The sequence below is a fragment of the Hemicordylus capensis genome, chromosome 2, assembly GCF_027244095.1.
Source record: "Hemicordylus capensis ecotype Gifberg chromosome 2, rHemCap1.1.pri, whole genome shotgun sequence".
Lineage (NCBI taxonomy): Eukaryota > Metazoa > Chordata > Lepidosauria > Squamata > Cordylidae > Hemicordylus > Hemicordylus capensis.
Window position 1 is genome coordinate 30,406,572 of NC_069658.1, and position 21,391 is coordinate 30,427,962.

The 21,391-nt window shown below is 43.0% G+C and overlaps 1 protein-coding gene across 4 annotated transcripts; it reads right to left on the reverse strand.

Annotated features, from left to right (window-relative positions):
- Nucleotides 1–8,324: 8,324 nt before the first annotated feature.
- Nucleotides 8,325–17,661, reverse strand: TMEM267 (transmembrane protein 267). Of its 4 annotated transcripts, XM_053295855.1 has the most exons (4): nt 16,823–17,056; nt 15,493–15,664; nt 13,612–13,999; nt 8,325–9,835 (listed from the first exon to the last, which is right to left on the reverse strand). In XM_053295855.1, exons 3-4 carry the CDS (start codon nt 13,933–13,935, stop codon nt 9,500–9,502), a joined length of 660 nt encoding a protein of 219 aa, XP_053151830.1. In that variant the 5' UTR covers nt 13,936–13,999; nt 15,493–15,664; nt 16,823–17,056; the 3' UTR covers nt 8,325–9,499. The 4 variants fall into 4 exon arrangements, with proteins under 4 accessions (XP_053151830.1, XP_053151827.1, XP_053151828.1 ...); XM_053295852.1 differs by lacking the exons at nt 15,493–15,664; nt 16,823–17,056 and adding an exon at nt 17,414–17,661; XM_053295853.1 differs by lacking the exons at nt 15,493–15,664; nt 16,823–17,056 and adding an exon at nt 17,081–17,213.
- Nucleotides 17,662–21,391: the final 3,730 nt, after the last annotated feature.

The following is a 21,391-nucleotide window of genomic DNA, read 5'->3' on the forward strand; positions in this document are numbered from 1 at the left end:
AATGTTTTGAATTACTGTACACTTCTCGGTCTGATGGACCATCTGGCAGGTTGAACTGAAGAAAGGTGCCAGGTGTCTTCATGAAGTAATATCATTTATCTGATATTGCCAGCTTTGTTGCATGAAACTTTTAACTGATGAAGCAATGAGGAAAAGGCAAAGCTATTTTGATTTAAAAATATGAGTGAATTATAATTGCACAGTGCAAATCATGTTTATCAAACATTTTTAATGCCACTTTAGTGCTAACCAGGAAAACAAGACCATCAGACAGACCAGTATTCACAGTTGTGGTCCAGGAACACCACAAAATATGACGATTTAACAAATATCAGTGTATTAAAAAGAAAACATCTCTTATTTCTTTTCTCTTTAAGACATGAAAACCATCTAGGTAGTAATTCTGTAGATGCCAGAAAACTGAAGAGTGGAGAAGGATGTGTGGTACATTTAAAGAGCAAATTCAACACATTTAAACCAGCTAAAACATCTTAAGATTTGCATTGATTTTAATGCAAATGTTGAGCCAGTTACACAGGGCGGAGATCTAAAGTTCCAGATCTGTCCACTAGAATATTCAGTGTTCATGCAAGGAGTCAACCCATTTTTGGAAATGGAACGTTATGTACTTTGGGGAAGTTCACGCAGCCACTTCACAGGGTGATTACATTACATGCTTATTGTGTGCAATTTGCTTTCTAGCTCTGTTCGATTCCATGTTCATATAATGTGTTGATTATCTGCTTGCAACAAGCCAGGACATAGGATCAAGTCACACGGCAACTTTCAAGTGATACTTAATCTCAAACTTGCCTATCCATCTACTTTTATCCTCAATAGTTAGCTATGGCTATCACATGAGAGATTGGCTGTGATAGGTTACGTGAGAAGCATTATTCTATAAATTGACCCTTCCTCCAGGGACCAGGAGAGATTGCCAAACACATACCCATTGATCCCTAATCTTATATTGCATCCCTGATCCCTCGGAATTAGGTAATTACAGGCCTGCTTCTAATTGTCCATGGTTGGGCAAGGAGCGGGGTGGTGGCCTCTCAGCTCCAGGCAAGTTTTGGATTATGCAGATTATCTAGATCCATTTCAAACTGGCTTTCGTGTGGGCTATGGGATTGAGACTGCTTTGGTTGGCCTGATGGATGATCTCCCACTGGCTATCAACAGAGGAAATGCGACTCTGCTGATCCCTTTGGATCACTCTATGGCTTTAGAAAGAATCAGCCATGGTATCCTTTTGGACTGCCTCAGGGAGGTGGGATTGGGTGGCACCGTTTTACAGGGGTTCCGTTCCTACCTCTCTGGTAGATTCCAGATGGTGTTGTTCAGACTGTTCTGCTAAGTAAGAACTGAAGTGTGGAGTTCTGCAAGCCTCAATACTGTCTCCAATGTTCTTTAACATCTACATGAAACCACTGGTAGAGATCATCAGGAGGTTTGGCGCAGAGTGTTATCAATATGCTGATGACACCCCAGATTTCCATGTTGACCTCATCAGGAAATGGCATATCTTCCCTAAATACTGCATGGAGGCAGTAATGTGCTGGATGAGGGATAACAAACTGAAGTTGAATCCAAATGAGACAGAAGTACTGACTGTTGGGGACAAGGACCTGAGAGATGGTTTAGATCTGCCTGTTCTGGATGGGGTTACACTCCCCTGAAATATCAGGCACATAGCTTGGGGGTGCTCTTGGACCCAAAGCACTCCCTGGTTTCTCAGGTTGAGGCAGTGGCCAAGAGTGCTTTTTATCAGCTTTGGCTGATACGTCAGCTATGTCCATTTCTAGAGGTGAATGACCTTAAAACAGTGGTACATATGTTGGTAACCTCCAGACTTGACTACTGTAATGCACACTATGTGGGACTGCCTTTGTAGTCAGGAAACTACATTTGGTACAGAATGCAGCAGCCAGATTGGTCTCTGCTACAACACAAAAGGACCACATAACACCGGTTTTAAAAGAACTGCACTGGCTGCCAATATGTTTCCAGATGAAATACAAAGTGCTGGTAAGTAATAAATATAATACACATACAATATTAAAAATAGCATGGTTATGCAAACGTATGAGATGGTTATATTAGGTGCTGCACCAGAAAACCAAGGTCAATAATGAATGTTAATTAAGTGCTTTGATGGGTACTCCACACCAATGCACTTGGTTTTTTTTAGCTGTTAACCACAGAACAACATGCCTGAATCCATCCTAAACGTTTGCCAGTTTTTGTTAGGTTGGAAAAAACAAGCAATTTAAAAGATGTGCAACTGAAAATTTCACATTGCTTTATTCATGAACCTCCTTTAATATATTCCATTTCAGAGGAAGAAAGTTCTAGAATGCCAGGTTATTTTATCTGTTCGCAGCTCAACTGTTCAGGCTGGGTCACCAAGGTTGACTTTCCCCCAAGATGCATGTGGGCTTCATTTTCTTATCTACTTCATATGGGCCTTTCATCATTTGTAATGAAAGGCATGTATGTAAGAATTTTTCATACCATAGCTCTTTTTTTTGGTGAGGACATTCTATGCGGTTTTTAAAAATGGATTTTCTCCCCATGGTTGCTCATACATTTGGAATATATTCATTCTTTCTTTCAGCAGAACTGAAATTGTTTGCCCCACTTTATTATAGATGATGGTGGAAGGAACAGGGTGTTTTGCAGGCAAAATCAATATATTCTATAAGGGCTATTGCCTGTGTTGCCATAATACAGCCATTACATAGTGATAGAATACCAAGCACATGGTGGGTGGAATCACACATGTATTCCCATTCAGAAAATAACAGCATCCACAGATGCCCAACCTCAAATCCTAGAAACTAACCACAGATATACAACTATACATCTTGATTGCATAAAAACTCACCCTAAAGCTGCAATAATGCTCTTGACCACAGATAAGTCCTTCTAAAAATGATTTGTCACTGTTGGCATGATTAAGTGCTATCACAATTTTTGTCCTAAGTAAATGAATAAAAAGCTTTGAATAAGCATCAATAAGCAGTGTACTACAAAATGTTAAGGCACCCAAGCGTGAGCACATAATAGGTTTTTAAAAATGAGAACTGCAACAGTCCTCTAAGTATCAACTAGATTTAAACAAAACACAAAAAAATATAAACCACACACAAAAATGTGTTGTATGGTTTTTCCATGGGGCTGATGCTCACAATCTTATTAAGGCCACCAGATAACAGTTTGCACATTGTACTTTATGCTTTGCAGCAAATTTGTCTCTGAAGTTTCAGTCATAAGACTGAACACTGCTCTTTTCAAGATTGCATTCACTAATAAGCCAAACTGGGAAAAGGAGAACATTCCCAAAACATTTTACTTCGGAAAAATATATCCCTCTCTCTATTTAAAAAAAAGAAAAGAAGTATTTTTGGCATTGTATTATGCAAATTCAAAACAAAACTCTTGCTTAACACAGAAAACATGGCTTAAAGTGTAATAGTAAGTCCCCTTCCATCTGCAACCAAGTATTACATTGCATTGGCTGTACTATTATCAATATGATCAACATTCAGATGCAGGGAACTCCGAGTTCCAGTCCAGGTTTGATTGTCTGTGTGCATTAGCTAGCATTACCAGTGACAAATGAGGCAATGACACCCCATAGCAATTGCTTTAACTTTCATCCCATCATACGAACCATCAGAGGACACCTGTACAGAGCTTGCCACAAGCAATGGGGTACTGGAATAGCAGGAAGAAGAGTAGCAAGGAAACAAGACTCCTGAAACACTCACTGCTGTACAATGAATGAAACAGTCTATAAGTTCTTGGGGAAGGAAAGGGCTTCAAATACAAGGCATATGAGAAAAAGCAATCCATTCACAGCACTCTGAAACCAGCTATATCAAAATGGCACATGACAATAGATAAAAACACAAATCTTCCCCCCCCACAAATACACTAGGACAATTAAGTTTAATGAATACAGGTGAAAGGGTCCTTTGTACTATACATCTATTATTTATTTCAACTCTCATTTACTATGCCATTTAAAGTTCAAACTACAAAAGTAGTGGCTTTCATTTATTCTACTTTCAGGGAACCTTCTCCATGTTGTACATTGTAGAAGATGCTGGTACATGTTCTGGAGTGCATAATCAATTCCCATGGAGTACTGGCCAGGCTTATGAGGCCTCATAGCTGCCTTGCAGGAACTGACAGTGAACCCTAGAGCATATGTGCTCCTGTGGCTGCCCCCTGCAGGGAAATCAAGGTTGGTAATCGGTGGGCAAGCTGCCTTTCAGAGTTTGTACACTGTTAATCTTCCCACTGAGGAATCTCTGGATTTCTTGGAACTCAATGTAAACTCTGTGTGGATTAAAAACTAATGCACACAGGTGTAACATGTACTCTTAATGCTGCCTTAAAAAGGCTCTAAGTTTTCCATTTTAATGCAGTACAATCATTCTGGCCTTGAACAAATCATTTGAGACCCTATTCCATTCATGTTTGCTGTAATTTTCCTCAGGAAAAAGAACCCAATTATGACTCATTAACATAAATTACAGAGTACATTTAAAATTAATACCTAGGACCTGTCTTCAACAACTTGCGCAACATAATGAGGTTTCATGAAGAGTTCTGCGGGTTCCCTGGCAGAACTGAACTCTGAAGATAGCTTTCACTGAGAGCCAGAAGCTATAGTTACCAAGATGAGGAAACTTTGATGGTGTCAAGGTCTGGCCGACTGCCAGGGAAGATCTCGAGACAAAGTGAAGCTGCTGAAACTGGATATGGCTCAGGAAGTTTGTCTCAACCGGACTTGGCTGCACACTGTCGGCACAAGGGATGACGAATGTTGTTTTTCAGCAGTGAGTAGAAGACTGGTGACATGATTTATAGTGCAAGCCAAGAGCTTCCAGCTGGCAGGCATTCAAGGCTTATCAGCCCTCTGCAATAGGCTAATAATCAGGATATTTCAAGTGCCTGAATTTAACATGACAGGTGTCATTACCAGGCATGGGAATGTGCTGGCTAGTCCTATTTCACACACTGACACACTCCTGTAGTGACCAGCGACACCTCCCGCTAAAGAGTTAACTGGAAGTGAACCCTGTCTTGACTGACAGGCTGGTGAACTCCAGGGCTTGGCCAATCAGTACACCAGGTGGGTGGAACCTAGAGAGCTGTTGCCAGGAAGAAGGGAGTTCTTTGTTAGAAGAAGCTAAGCTGGAGGTGCTCAGGAGGACATGTGGCCATGGAAGATGGCTGCACAAGAATGACTCTGAAGATCCTTGAAAAGACAGGCAGGCAGGAAGCTTGAATTCTCATCCAGAGTTTGGTGAGTTCAAGGCAAGGAGCATTGGTTTGGCTTCGGAAAGATTAATTTAGGAAAAAGTTTGTTTAGTCAGAATTTGCATTAGTTCTTTGGCGTGTGTGCTTTTGCACATTCCTGATACCGTTCTGTTATTATTTAACATAATCAAAATAAGAAACACTAGCCTATGCCCATCCTACCTAGGGTATTACAAAAGACTCTATAAACATTTAAGCATGCATTAAGGCAACCTATTTTTGTAACCCTACTAAGTATTCTTAACTGTACCTAGAAGCTGAGAAAGCCTCAGAAGGAAGCAGTCTGTAGTAAATGAATAAAACTGTACTTTAGTTCTTTTTTTATAAGCCTCTCTGAATTGGTTTTTAACTCAGGAAAAGGGCAGGCTGAAGGGGGATTCCTCTGGTGCAAACACATCCTCAGATGTTCAGCTGCTATCTGTTTTCTCACCACATGTAGGCTTGCATGTGGAAGATTTTTGTACTTGTACAATAACAAAAAAGATTCTCCTGGGATTCCACCCCAAGCCCAGGGAGGTTCAAGCTCTATTGATAAGAGGGGTGGTGGAAGCCTTTTAAACCTACCGATAATACAGAAGAGTTTTAGGAGAAGCCAAGCCAGGAGGTTTTACAGACAGGGCTCCCCCCCCCCCCATCCAATCCTGATTGGAGTGTGCCAGTCCACATATATGCTGGATTTAATCCGACCTCCCTGTGGGCTATCAGGGAGCAGGACAGACAGGATTTGATTCTCTCCAAATGGAGGCTGCAGATTCTGGCTCAGCCCGAGTTATGTCCGGGGTAAAAAAATCCTCTATTTCCAGCAGCTTTTGAAAAACACTCTGGGGCTTCTGCTTTCTCTGAAGGTGTTGATGGAGGTGCTGATGGCTATGCGAATTTTCCATCTAACTCCTTGAATTAAAGTGCCTCACAGATTCACTCTTCAGATACCCTGAGGCATAGAGCCATGTGTGAAAAACCTCCAGGCAGCTCCACAGGGATGATTCAGCATTGCTTTCTCTTACACAAGCTTGCTCCGAGACAAAGGTTTTAATCCGCTACAACTCCTCAGCCACAGAGGAAATATTCCTGTGCCAGCACTGTCCTCCTCATATAAATGCTGAACCCAGGGAGAGCAGGGGGTATGGCTAAGAAGGGCATGGGGACAGTGCTAACCAGAACATTCTTATTTTCTCTCTACCAGAGTACAGCCTATCCAGCTTAACAGCAACAGAATAGGGCTAACACAAGAAAATATACTATACTGTAGTACTAAACAAGTTAGCAGAAGTGATCATGCACATTTTCAAACAATGAAAAGGATTCAGAAATGATTAAGTGTTGAGAAACCAGCTGAAGTAAATCTTTTTCTGAAGCTTAACGAGGAATAATAGGAACCTAGAGCATTGCACTACACTTCAGGATTTCAACTGGTAACATTTGACACCCTATGTTTTAAAGACAAACATATAGGAATATAAAGTTTAACTCTTCAAACGCACTGCAAGGATATAAAATAAAGGCAAACACCACTCCATTTTTCACTGGACAGCACTAACTAAAGAGAAATTGCCTGAGAGCACCTGCAAAACCATACGGCTCTCTCCAATTTTTATAGCATGCAATTTACATTAAGGCATTAAAAAAACTGTGCTGGCAGATTTGGGGAATCAAGATTTTCCCCCCACAAGCCCATCCGGCCCAGTCAACACTTCTGTTTAAGAGACAATTCAAACGTTACATATTTAGGTGCAACATTTAAAAAGTGTATAGAAAATACTTTTTAAAGCATACTCCTAAAATGTAATATGTGAACAACATACATTTAGAAACACATATTCTCATATAGGTATATTCAACAGAGAGCTAGGATTTTGTGTAGCCGTCAAGTGGGTACACCCCTAAAGCATACCCCTAAAATGTAATATGTGAACAACATACATTTAGAAACACATATTCTCAAATAGGTATATTCAACAAAGAGCCAGAATTTTGTGTTGCCGTAAAGTGGGGATTTGCTGCCACGTCACACATGGAAAGGTCCAGGGGTGGGGGAAGAATTGGATGAGAAGCACCGTATCAGAATACACAGCAGGCTTCATGCCTGTTATGAAGCAGGCTCCGTGCGTTATTTCTGAATGCTTTTTCTTGCAGACCTAAGCCACGGACAAGATGCAACTGAATTCAATGATAGGTGGCTGCTATGTTCTGTAGACCCCAACCACATCTTCTGGACTAGCATTTGTTGTGCACACACACAGCCTGCAAACCACACAAACATTCTGTAACTGTATTTTAAAGTTCTCCCCATCTGAGAATACAGCTACTGCTTTTCGGGCAGCAAAAATATAGGAAGATACTGAAAGGCATCATCTCATATTGCGCAGGAGAAGGCAACGGTAAACCCCTCCTGTATGCTACCAAAGACAACCACAGGGCCCTGTGGTTGCCAGGAGTCGACACTGACTCGATGGCACACTTTACCTTTAATGCTGTTGAAGGCAGCCATGAACTGTGCAAAGTCATCACTTTACTATTATCCTCACTCATTTTTATAAGAGTGTCCACCTCTACAGAAGCTGGTTCATAAAAGCACCAACAACTGCCATTTGTTTGAAAAATCACTTTTAAAAGAAAAAGCAGCAAGATGTTTACAGTAGTTTTTACTCAAAAGTGATCTTGTGGGAAACATAGAGGGACACAAAAATCTCCAATTAATGCCATATTCTTGAATTTACCAATATATTTTTCAAGCTCTTGTTTTCAATCAGTTAAAAAGTAACGTGGAAAACAGGGATGTACAGCAGGAATGTTCAATAGGATCTCTAGCCAGTTCCCTCCCCAATAAAACTGCACACAGATTTTCTTCTGTAAGTCAGAACGAATATGAAATTCACTAAAAACTACTAAATAAAAGTAGCCTTTACAGCAAGCTGAAGATATAGTAGGAAATCTTTTCAAAATGCAGTTACCTTTCTAGCACTGTTTTCATTGTTATATTCCAGTGAAAATCTTTAAAGCAAATGTTTTTATTTTTGTACCACAAACAAGATTCTGACACAACAGGTTCTTATGTTCCATCCCTTTCATTGGGTGCAAGATGAAGTCCCTTAATTTTAAAAATCAGATAACCTTTCACATGTTCTAAATACTAAAAATGTGAGATCTTTAACTGACAAATAAAACACTGATATCATGTTCTATTTTCAAAGATATTTTCTCATCATCTCTTTTGCTTCTAGATTGGCAAATGAGGCACCAAGAATCACTTCTTATGGCAGTAGCTTTGGCTATGGGGCCTCCAGTCGCCAATTCTTAATCTATATAAAGTGCAAGAACAAAGTTGGGTTTCTCACAGCAATATGCAGCATTGTTTTTGTTTTTTTACTGATCTGAAGCCCCAACATGGTACTTCACATCTTCAAAGTGCTGTACACATGACAACAGGAGGAGGACTAGGCTCAGAAGATACACGTATTCATAGCGGAAAGGAACTATGATCAAGGCTCTACTGCAGAGGAGACAGAAGCAAGAAGAAAACTCTGATTCACTAATAAATATCTAGCAGTTTCACTGGCACACAAGGCTGCCTTCCACACTGCACTTTACCCCCAGTGTATATTCATCTTGCAAAGGTGGATAAAATTGCCCATGCCGTTCCTTCTGCTTCCCAGGAGGAGAAATTGTGGCCCTCCCCTCCTGTAGCCCCATCTGTCCCTGATGCTATGATTATTTCTTTGCAGAGATTATGCAGTGGCTGGAAAGGAAACAAAATAAAATATTGTTCTCCCTTCGCAGCCTCAGAATAATGCTGAATCCATAGAAAGGCTCATAGTGCTGGGGAAAGAAGCAGCTGAAGGTCTCCTGAAACCTAAATTGAAGCGCATGGGGTTGATGCAGCCACATGGACTGGCAGAGGGAGGAACATGGATGGAAACAGCAGCTGCTAACAGGTTCTTACAATACATGTAACCAGTATTGGAATGCACCAAAAAACCCTACAGGAGATGCTAAAGATGCCACAAACGATAGCTTGAATATTACCCATTCACATTACTTTGTGCAGCAGTGGCTTCAGAGAATCAATATTGCAGCTATAATAAGCTGTGTGGTTTCACGTTAGACGTAACTCAGAAACCATGAGGGAATTATTTCAGTGATGCAAATACAGCTATCTAAAATACCCTTAGACATCAATATGAATCCCATGTTTTCTAGACATCAGTTCTCTGGTTCCTGTTAAATACATAATAAAGGAACAGAGATGAGGTAAAGATGCTGTGATTGCCACATACAGCCAGTAAGGCAGGGGAGCAGTCTTTCCAAAGGGGCAGATCCACAGGCCATGACGAACCCCATCTCGAATGTGATGTGACGCCCAGGAGATAAACAGCATCCAGGGAAGAAAGCACCAGGAATCCTTCAGCTTGAAAAGGTGCATAATAAACTTTAGTGTCAGGCACACAACAGGGATCACAGTAGAACAGTGAAGAAATGGTCTTCGTGGAAGTGTCAGGGCTGCCTGAAGGGAAAAAAATACAGTATACAATGACTGCACAGCAAGGAAGAACCATGTTTTTGGCATCTTACAGCTAGAACCTAATTTATTTACCTGCATTTTAACATAAATCAGGTAATAGTCCCGAAAGACTGCTTTGGCTATGGTCAGATTTCTGTATATCTCATGTCATGCTGTGTGTGCTATCTTCTTAGGGCTGTCCTTAGAGAGTCCTGGCAGGGTGTGGGGCCTTGGGCAAATCAGCAAGTGCGGGGGCCCCTTCCAATTCATTCTAATGGGGGTTAAAAGAGCGGGGCCCAGGGTGGTTGGCCTGCTTGCCATGCCCCAAGGACAGCCCTGCACCTTCTATTACTCTACACTTTGATATCATATATTCCTCTCTGCTAGTGCCTCGGTTGGGCCACATGCTGTAGGTACTGGGATATTTTCTTTGCTTCTTTGAGATTTCTTCGTCTTACTTGACTGCTAAGATGCAAGGTCTAGAAAAATATCTGCCATCAATTGGGTAAGCACATTTTAACATGGAGTTCAACATGCTATAGGCAAGGTTTCTGCCAGACTTGGGACCTACTAAAGGAAACATGCTAATGAACATTTTCAACCTATGAATGGCTGGAAAATTTATTCAAACATCATGGCTCCTAGATCCAAATTACAAACAAACAAAAAGAGATTGGGGTGTGTGAACTTATAGATCTTCCAAAGCAAAATACTTCTAATTATACACCCACAAACAATTAGTTACACTTAACTAGGCCTAAGAACATGTAAATGAAATAACTGTATATTTTTCCCCAAGTTTATCCCTGCCTCCATTTCCTCCCCATTTCTCAGTTTCCCTTGTGTTAATGTTAGATAGTGAACCCTTTGGCACATGGACTTGTCTTAATTCTTTCATGAAGTACCATGTATACAGATGAACACTAACTTGCCATGCCTGTGAGAGTCTTGTGGTTGCCTGACTGGACAAAGAGTTCTAAACTAGAACTCTTCACCTGACAGCAACCAATAATGTCATGTAGTATACTGTTCCAAATCAGTAGAAAGTTATTTACTTCCAGAGTTTATTTTTCAGTGATTTAATTTATCTATCCAAATGCCACTTAACCTTTTCGATATCACCTTAGAAGTCTTGGGGCTGCTCCATTAAACCATCACTTACAGTTTTGAAAAATGCACTATTACCTCAAAGAAAAATTAAACTCAACAAGACAATAATTGTGGCATGATAGTTCAGGGTTGCACAAGCTATTTATGTTTTCAAAACAATCCTGCCAAGCCGCATTTTACTGCTGAACAGTGCGTAACCTAGAAAGCACCCATGCAAAGTTGTTTGTAATTAAGATTCCTTGTGAAGTGTGCCATCTACTGGAAACAAGCAAGAAGAAACAATTTCAATGTCATTTGTTTTAAAACCAAACAGGATGGATCTTCAAAATATGTCATTCCAATAGTAAGAGAGCTAGCTCATTCTGCTGCTTTATATTTTAAATGTGCTCTAGGGGAATAAGCCATAATGGGGAAACACAAGTCTTTTAAAAATATATAAATTGTTAGAAGAGGGAGAGATCCGCCCTGAAGTTAGTTTTCTTGGTTAGGTAGTTTTCCCACCGGACACCAGAAATCAGTGTTTCAACAAAGCTTTTATTTATGCTAGCAACAAGCTCTGATGGCAGCCACTGACTTCTCTGGCAGCCCAGCAATCTTATATAGTCAGTGGTAAATGGCTTTAGCACGTGAGCATTGTATACAAGTGAACGTGTTACTTTAACCCTACAGGTTCCCATTTGTTTTCAAGTGCTACACTTCACATTTACATCTGGCTTGTGGCCTTGGTTTTCTCCCTCCTCCATTTTGAGGCATTCTTCTGGCCATTGCCATCATAAACATACCTTTGAAGCATAGGAGTATCTATTAACAACAACAATCGCCATTTTATAGGGTGTGTGACCTAATTAGCGAAGTACTATTCAAACTAGGCTTGTGCCCGAAACGTTTCGGAGGCCATTATGAAGGTCTCCGAAACGTTTCGGTGCTGGGGGCGGTTTCGGCGCCGAAACTCCGACGGGGGTGGCACTAAGGGCGGGGGAGGGTGTACTCACCCCTCCCGCCACATTTCCCCCACCGGCGTGCTGTTGTTTTTAAGCCCCTCGGGGCGGCAGCATTCCTCCCTGCCGCCCCGTTTCCCCCATCGGCCGGAAGTCGTGAGCACACATGGCAGAAGGGCACGGGCGCTCGTGACTTCCAGCCACTTCCAGCCGACGGGGAAAACGGGGCGGCAGGGAGGAACGCTGTCGCCCCAAGGGGCTTAAAAACAACAGCACGCCGGCGGGGGAAATGCGGTGGGACGGGTGAGTACACCCTCCCCCGCCCTTAGAGTGCTACCCCTGTCGGCGCCGAAGATTTTCATGCACATCCCTAATTCAAACAATAGTGCTTTTTGGCTGCTAAAGCAAATTGCAAATAATTATTTAGGGATGTGCAAACAGGTTCGACCCTGAACCTGTTTGAGGTTGAATGTGTTTGGTTTGACTGTTCGGGGTCGAACTGAAACACCCCCCACCCCCCGCCGTTCGGTCCAACTTCAGACCGAACCCCCCCCAACGGTTTGCGATTTTTAAAAAATGTCCGTTGCACATGTGCAAATGGCCTCTGCAAGGCCCGGGGCCATGCCAAGCCTCACAGAGGCTATTTGCACATGCGCAGCAGCGGGCAAAATGGCCACCATGCAAACTCACAAAGGCCTGGGCCAAAAAAGGGGCTAAAATTGGCAGCGGTGGTGATGGCCAAGGCTGGTGGCGGAAGGGGAACCTTGGCAGACACCCCCCCCCGCCGTGGGCTAGAGGAAGCCCCACAAAGAAGCTAAAGGTAAAATAAATAAATTTAATTTTTAAAAAACAGTTTGTGGGGGGAAACCCGACTGAACTGGGGGGTGTGTGTGTGTGCGGTTTCTAAGGGGTGCTGGACTGAACTGGTCCAGTCAGGTTTGAGTCCGATTCGGACTTCAACTGAACCAGGCCAGCCAGTTCTGTGCACATCCCTATAATTCTATATCTATATCTATAAATATTTCAAGGGTATGCTGTACTGACTTTATTTTCTTTTTAAATTCCTATCATATATTGATCTATAATAAAACACTGAGAATCAACTACGACGACAATATACCTTTACATATATAAACTACTCTTGGAAGGGCATTCTATATGTTCTCTCAATATTAATTTAGCATATTTTAAAGTTTTATTTATGGTAATTTTAATCTGTTAATATGATTTTTTAGGTTTTGACGTGGCTTGTACAAATATTTCTGTTCACACACCAGGGTGATGGAATTGGAAACTCTCGTATGTTGCAAATCACACATGAAAGCTTTCCATCTCCTCAGCTCATGTGCAAAGGGAAAGAAGGGATGACATGCACAGGCTAGAGCAGGGCTCTATAACTTTGGCCCTCTAGTTGTTTTACTGGAACAAGCCTGAACAAGTCAACATAATAACTGGTGAAACACCAGTGCAAGAGGGGGAAATGGCTGGATGGGGGCCTGGTGGGGAGGGTTGGCCAATGTAGTCAAAAGCACATGCTCTTTCAAGGGTTGCTCCTGCTTCCTCCAACTGATGCAGTTATGCCTGCAACAACAGGCATCAGTAGTTAAAAATAAAAATGCATGCCTCATAGTGGCCACAAATGAGGTTGTACCAGATGTGCCATAATAAAATAAATAAATATGATGCCTGATGATTCAAGAACATGCAGATCACTGTTGTGATTTTGCTTACCTTTAATGAAAATGAGCCAGCTAGAACAAAGTGGTCCACATCAATGACAGATGAGAGGAAACCAGCTAAAATGATTTCGGAAAAGTCACTTTTCTTCTTGAGTCCAATCACTATTGCCCAAGACCACAATCCTATAACACCATGTACAGTGTTATCAGAGAGTACCCGCAGCCAGTCATTTTGTTGAATAAGAGAAAACTGTAGAAGTCTATCTGCCACAAAGCAGAAAATTCCCAATCCTAGGCTTGAAATAATGGAAGCTGTGCTGAAAGATTGGAGAAGAGCATGGGCCTTTTCGGTTTCGGATGCCATAGCAGGCAACATCTCTCCATGGACAAAATGCCATCAGGGTACAAATGGCCCATTGTCTGTTAGATCTTCAGTCATTCTGTAATTATCACAGAGAAAACTTAATAAGAGGGCTTGTCAGGACTAAAAATCTGTCTCTTTAAATGAACCAAGAGATGACAGAACAGCACAGAAGTTTGAGAGCTTTTAAATCAGTTTCCCTGTGAACACATATTTTCTGACGCCATCTCCTGCTGTCCTGTACAAAGCAAAAATCTGTGCATGTTGTGTCAAACTGTGTTCTAGATGCATCCTGAGTTTCTTATAGCACTCAGCATTTTAATCATTTTTTAATTCAGCTTAGTTATTCAAAATTTCACAGCAGCTACTCTTTTCTAGTTATTATTCCATCTCTGATCTGTCATGCCAGCTTTTAGAGGCTTTCTTCTTCCTTGATTTTCTCCCATCCTGTCCTGTCCCTAGAAGAAACACTCAAGACTGTGGCAGTATGTTCTTTTCTGTATATCATAAATACATCTTTATAAAGAGAAAATATGGGTTTGCTGTTCTTGCTGTTCTAAAGATGAGATCAGCAGGTGCTATTCAGTTAATGAAACTGGCCAATTCTACAATACAAGCAACATAATACATCACAGCTCACTAAGATAAACATGTGAGCCATATTTATTCTTGCTTGTTAATTAGTGAGCAACCTCTAATTGGTTTACCCTTTCTCAAGGGTATTTGTCACAAATGGGGAGGATGCTTTGAATATTATGTTCAGAGCTGTACTATAATGCAGAACAGTAGTTCAGAAACTGGGTACAGAAGCTGTTGATGAACCCTGGCTGGAAAAATGGACAAATTCCATAATCACAGCCATGTGGTGGAGAATCTTCTGGCCCAAGATTTTATAGGGTACATTATCTCTTTGATTCACTCAGTCAAATTGGAAGAGTGAAGATGGCAGCAGATAGAAAGAGGTAAAGCTAGAGAATATGAAGGAAGAAGCAGTAAGGAGCTAGCTTTCCATCAGTCCAACAATTATAGTCTTAGTGGGAAGGAAGTTTGAAGGCAGAATCAGGAAAAAGGCACAGGGTGAAGTCTTTTTAGACAAATATATTCGAGATTGGGACATGCTAGCTCAGAAACCCAAGTGCTAGATGAACCCCTGTTCATCTAAAGCAGTTAAATTTGTGAAGAATCTTTGCCGAGAGCAGAAAGAAAGTAGGACTATGTAGGGGCCAGCATCACAGAGCTGCATACATTTTCTACCACTTCCTAGACCCTGGGATGAAATAAGACCCATAAAGAGTGAGTTTTTCTAGGGGCTAAAACCAAGGTTTGCCAAAAAGTACAACTCAATAGTGGGCTACAGCCCAGCATTATGCTGCCAAGTCTATCTTATAATGCATGAATTGTCCAACACATTTTTCATCACATCTTATGTTAGTGCTTCTGAGAACATAATGTGCAAAGTGGTCCTTGATGTACATGTTAACAGAAGTTGATGAGATCTTATTTATCACATACACACAGGTCTAATGATCTGCAGTCCAATACTGAACTATATGTATAAACATGAAAACTTACTACAGCCCATATCTCTAGCTATCTTTACGTTATCACACTTTTTTCAACAGGATGTGCCAGTTGCATGAGTCATCCGATGGCTTGAATTTGAGCCTTGTCATTTAAGATCTCCTTGATCAAGCACCAAATCGCAGTTCTTGTTTCTCACTCAGACTTGTAAATATCTATTTGCCTGAGATGAGTAAGAATAATAATCAGGGAACCAGATAGGGAAGCATTACAAAAGGTGGCCGTTTGTTTTCTTATTAGGTCAGAAATTATTAACTTCAGTGTGTGCAAGAAGATGTCACCAATCGTGTTCCAGAATTATATGCAAGAGTATTCTGGCTCTTACTCCTACTGCCCACCTCTCCATCCCTGGACGGACAGATCCGACTTCTTGTTTTATGGAAATTAATTTTAGGGAAATTAATTAAATATAATTTCTGCCTCATCTTAGTCCTACACAGGGAAACTTAGCCCTGCCACTGCTCCACTTCAACAACCTACTTCAAGACTCACACACCAATTTCCTCCTGCACTTCTATGGTTCAACCCAGCTCATATCAGCACTGCCCTTCATCCAAAACTGAATGTTAAGCCTGAACTTCCCCCTCCTCTAACATGAATGGTATAAACAACACCTCCTCCTACCCAGTGTTCCCTCTAGTTTTTTTCATCTGTGTGTGGAATGAGTTTTGTTCTGGGTGGGAGTATCAAAGCAGTGTGTGTGCACATGCATTGAGAATGGGACCTTCCTGATTCAACCTGAGCGAGATCTAAAATTAACAGAGCAGTCATTAAAAAAAAACAACTTGTGGACAAAGGCATGTGTGCATGCCTTAGAGGGAACACTGCTCCTATCCTTCACCATGATCGTTAAGCCTAACCTCTACACACCATGCTTTCCCCAGATCTCTACTCCCAACCCTCTTCCTCAGCCCGATTTTAACCTTTCTCGGGTCTTCACTCTGGCTGTCAATGCCGTTTTTATCTATTTCATTACTTTATCAACATCCCTCCACAATAAACGAGCACCACTCCTCTAACACAGGGCTCCTGTATCTTCACACAGGCTGAGGTAAAGCACTTTTGAGTGTCTGCTTGCCATTCCGTGCCATGGCTGAACCAGCACATCTTTCCCCCTTCCATGTCACGAAACAGACACTGGAGGAAATGATACTATTCCCCAGTCCATGGGGGGGGGGCACTAGGGATTCAACCTAGAAGCTGCTTCTGCATGCAAAGCGGATGCTCTGCTAGTACTGGGCTGCACAGCCGCCCTCTACAATGCCGAGGAGAAGAATAACAAAAGCTTCCCTGTTGAATTTCTGCCTTACAGCAGACTCACCCCTGCTTAAGAACACAGGAGCAGCCGCGTGCGGGTGGGGAGGAGCCAGCCAACAAGCCGCAGCCGCGTCCAGCCGTCCTTCCTCCCACCTGCAAGGCGAGTCCACTCCTGGCCCCTCCTCCACCCGGCGCCGCTTCTAATTCTGCCCAGTCCCTCCCGCGACTGCACCGCCGCGCGCTCGGTCACCTCCCCCCACCTGCGGGTGCCGCATCCTCCCCTCGCGGGTCGCGCCACCCACCTCCCCTCAACCCCGCTCACCTCCGCGGCGAAGACACCAGGCATAGGAGCCGTCACGCCCCGCCCACCAGCAGTGCGCGCGCAGCATGCTGGGATGGCGGAAAGGTCTCGGGGGCCGCGCGCGAGCTCTGCTCCTGGAACGCGGGCGACTCCTCCTCGCCCTTTCGCCCCGCCCCACCCCCGGTCGCGAGGGGCGCCCGGCAACGCCGTCGCCGTAGCAACGGCCTTCTCCCCCTCCCCCACCTCCGCCCGGCCCTAATAAATAATGTAGAACCATCATAATATGCTTACATCTAAGGATATAAGACCTAAAGTCGTGGGTTCGTATAGTTTTATGTGGATAAAACAACTTACCACTCAAGGCGATGTATAATTTTTTTTAAAAGAGAGTGTAATTCATCGACGACAGTCAAGGCCTCGATAAACCTCCCCCCTCCGCCGCCACCACCACGACGTTTGAAATTACAGTAATATATTCAGCGTCATACTGTGGGTGGGTGGCGGGGAAGACGCAGTAGCGAGCCTTCTAAAATAAAGAGGAGCTAAGAAAAGAAGACGTTCGGTTGAAGAGAAACTGCAGGATAACCTTGCTTGGAGACTCCGCCCCCTGCAAAAAGCAAACCTAAGAACTGCCCTGCCCAGTGCAAGGCCCATCTGGTCCAGCAGCCTGCCCTACACAGTGGCCCACCAGATGCCTCGGGGGAGCCCGCAAGCATGCCTTCTCTCCTGCTGTTGCTGCCCTGCAACTGGCATTGCAGAGTGGTCTGGTCATGCCTCTGAGGCGGGAGATGGCCACCAGACTAGTAGCCACTGATAGACATAAGAACAGCCCTGTTGGATCAGGCCCAAGGCCCATCTAGTCCGGCATCCTGTTTCGCACAGTGGCCCACCAGATGCCGCTGGAAGCCACAGGCAGGAGTTGCGGGTGTGCCCTCCTGCCTTTACTCCCCTGCAACTGGTACTCAGAGGCATCCTGCCTTTGAGGCTGGAGGTGGCCCACAGCCCTCTGACTAGTAGCCGTCCATAGACCTCTCCTCCATGAAGCCATCCAGGTTGTTGGCTGTCACCACATCCTGTGGCAGAGAGTTCCACAAGTGGATCATGCGTTGTGTGAAAAAGTACTTCCGTTTGTTGGTCCTAGACCTCCTGGCAATCAATTTCATGGAGTGACCCCTGGTTCTAGTGTTGTGTGACAGGGAAAAGAATCTATCTCTCTCCACTTTCTCCACACCATGCATGACCTTATAGACCTCTATCATGTCTCCCTGCAGTCATCTTTTTTCTAAACTAAAAAGCCCCAGGTGTTGAGGTCTTGCCTCATAAGAAAGGTGCTCTAGGCCCCTGATCATCTTGGTTGCCCTCTTCTGTACCTTCTCCAGTTTAACAATGTCCTTTTTAAGATGTGGTGACCAGAATTGTACGCAGTACTCCAAGTGTGGTCGCACTATAGTTTCGTATAAGGGCATTATAATGTTAGCCGTTTTATTTTCAATCCCCTTTCTAATGATCCCTAGCATGGAATTGGCCTTTTTCACAGCTGCTGCACATTGGGTCGACACTTTCAACGAGCTGTCCACCACAACCTCAAGATCCCTCTCCTGGTCCGTCACCGACAGCTCGGATCCCAACAGCATATACTTGAAGTTGGGGTTTTTCATCCCAATGTGCATCACTTTACACTTGCTAATATTGAACCGTATTTGCCATTTTGTCGCCCACTCCCCCAGTTTGGAGAGATCCTTTTGGAGCTGCTCACAATGCGTTTTGGATTTCACTACCCGGAAGAGTTTGGTATCATCTGCAAATTTGGCCACATCACTGCTTACCCCTGCTTCTAGATCATTTATGAATAAATTAAAAAGCACCGGTCCCAGTACAGATCCCTGGGGGACCCCACTTCTTACTTCCCTCCATTGTGAAAACTCTCCATTTATACCTACCCTCTGTTTCCTGTCTTTCAACCAGTTAGCAATCCACACATGTACTTGTCCCTTTATCCCATGACAGCTAAGTTTCCTCCTGAATCTTTGATGAGGAACTTTGTCAAAAGCTTTTTGGAAGTCCAGGTAGACTATGTCAACTGGATCACCTTGATCCACACACTCTTTGACACTCTCAAAGAAGTCCAAAAGGTTGGTGAGGCAAGATTTACCTTTGCAGAAGCCATGCTGGCTCACTCCCAGCAGGGCCTGTTCTTCTAGGTGCTTTACAATTTTATCCTTGAGGATGCTTTCCATCAATTTGCCTGGAACAGACCTGTCTTCCATGAATCTAAGCTGCACTTAAAGCCATCCAAGCTGGTGGCCATTACCACATCCCACGGCAAGGAATTCCATAGATTAATTATGCCCTGGGGGAAAAGTACTTCCTCTTGTCCATCCTAAATTTCCCAACCTTCAGTTTCATGGGGTGACCCCTGGTTCTAGTGTTGTGAGAGAGGGAGAAAGATTTCTCTGTCCACCCTCTCCACGCATAATTTTATACACCTTGATCACATCTCCCCTTAGTCGCCTTTTTTCCAAACTAGAGAGTCCCAGATGCTGTAGCCTAGCCTCACATGCTGGATGAATCAAAACAGAACACTCTTTGGTTGTGTGAGTCAGTGGTGGTTAGAGTGTTGGGCTACAACCCAGAAGACCCCCATTCAAATCAGCCATGATACTCATTGTGTGGCTCTGAGCCAGTCGCTTCTCTCCTAGCCTAACCTACTTCACAGGGTTGTTGTGAGGATAAGTAAAACCATCCATGTACACCATTCTGGGGGCTCCTTCGAAGAACAGGATATAAATGTAGCAAGCGAATACATACACGATAACAAGGGATTGCTGCCCGAGCCTCTTCAGTCTCAAGTGCACTCTACAACAGGCACTAATAAAAAAGAAACAAGGATAGCATAGCAGGCAGCTTTAGTCTGTACTCTCAGCTTTGGGAGAGGGCCATTTCTCCTCTGACCCTGGCACAAGTCCATCTTAGGAAAAACATTAGTGTTAAGCATTTTAGTTAGTTTAAAAATACTAAATTAGCCCAATGCACAGTCCCAGCTTCCAAAATTCTCTTGGAAGGAGCAGATTAGACAGAGGACAGGACTGTGTGCTGCCAAGGCAGCCACTCATGCTACATCACTACAAATATTATGAAACCATCATGGGAAACAGCACACATGTCTTGTTGGAGGCCACAGATATTATTCCTCGGAGTGTGCTCTGTACCTGCTGGGATATGCAAGTTAAAATGGGAGACAGAGTGAACTCATCAGTCAGTTGTTACAAGGCAGATCTTTTATTGAGGATGACAGTAGATGATGATAGGGGATATTCAATAATTTAATTTGTCAAGGTTCTGTTGGCAATATTTGGGGGGAGACTTTTACAACTGCAGCAATAAGGTCAAGTGATGAATAAAGATAGACTTCGATTTTTAAGCAGTGATTATTCTATAGGTGCACAGAAACAAAGAAAAAAATAAAATTTCATTGCAAGGATAGCTTAAATAAAAATGACAGTGGAACTTTACTGTAAGCTTATTTTACATATAAATAGAAAACAGAAAGTTTAGTAAAATATTAGGACCTAGTCAGCAATCTATGTTTAGCCTTCTTTTGTGAAGGAAAGTAAGCTTATGAGATCACTTGGCTTTGCGTGTGTGTCCATATGTGTCCCCTTATCAAATTCACAATGCCTGGACCAATTTGGACCAAATCTAATACAGTTGTAGGGACACCTCAATGGCATAGTTTGTGATGATGTCTTCTACCCCAGTTCAAGATGGCAGACACGTGAACTTTTGAGGTGTAAGTGAGCTAACTTGTGAACCACCTAACCAATTTGAACCAAATTTGGTACAGTTGTAGACACACATAGGAACTCTTGTATGGCATAGTTTGTGATGCCATTCACCCCAATTCAAGATGGTGGATGCATGAACATTTGAGCTGGAAGTCAGTGGGCTAACTTGTGGACTGCCTAACTGATTTGAACCAATTGTAGTTTTAGGGACAGATAAGGACACCTCAGCAGTATAGTTTGTCATGGCGCCATCCACCCCAATTCAAGATGGCAGACGCATGAATGTTTGAGGATGCAGATTAATTCTGGTCAGAACTCTTTTCCTTCTCTCTCTTCCTTTCCATCTTCTTTATCCCTCTTCTTCTAAGCAACTGTGGGTCTCTCAACTGCTGTTTGCTTACCCGCCCCTCTCTTGCTCTCTTAAGCACACAAAATATTTATTTGTTCAGTTATAGTCTTCCTTCTGCCCACTCCCTTGTTTTAAAAACCAGGTGCACTGGCTAAAGCCAAACACCATGGTTACATAAATATGATACAGTAATGGTGG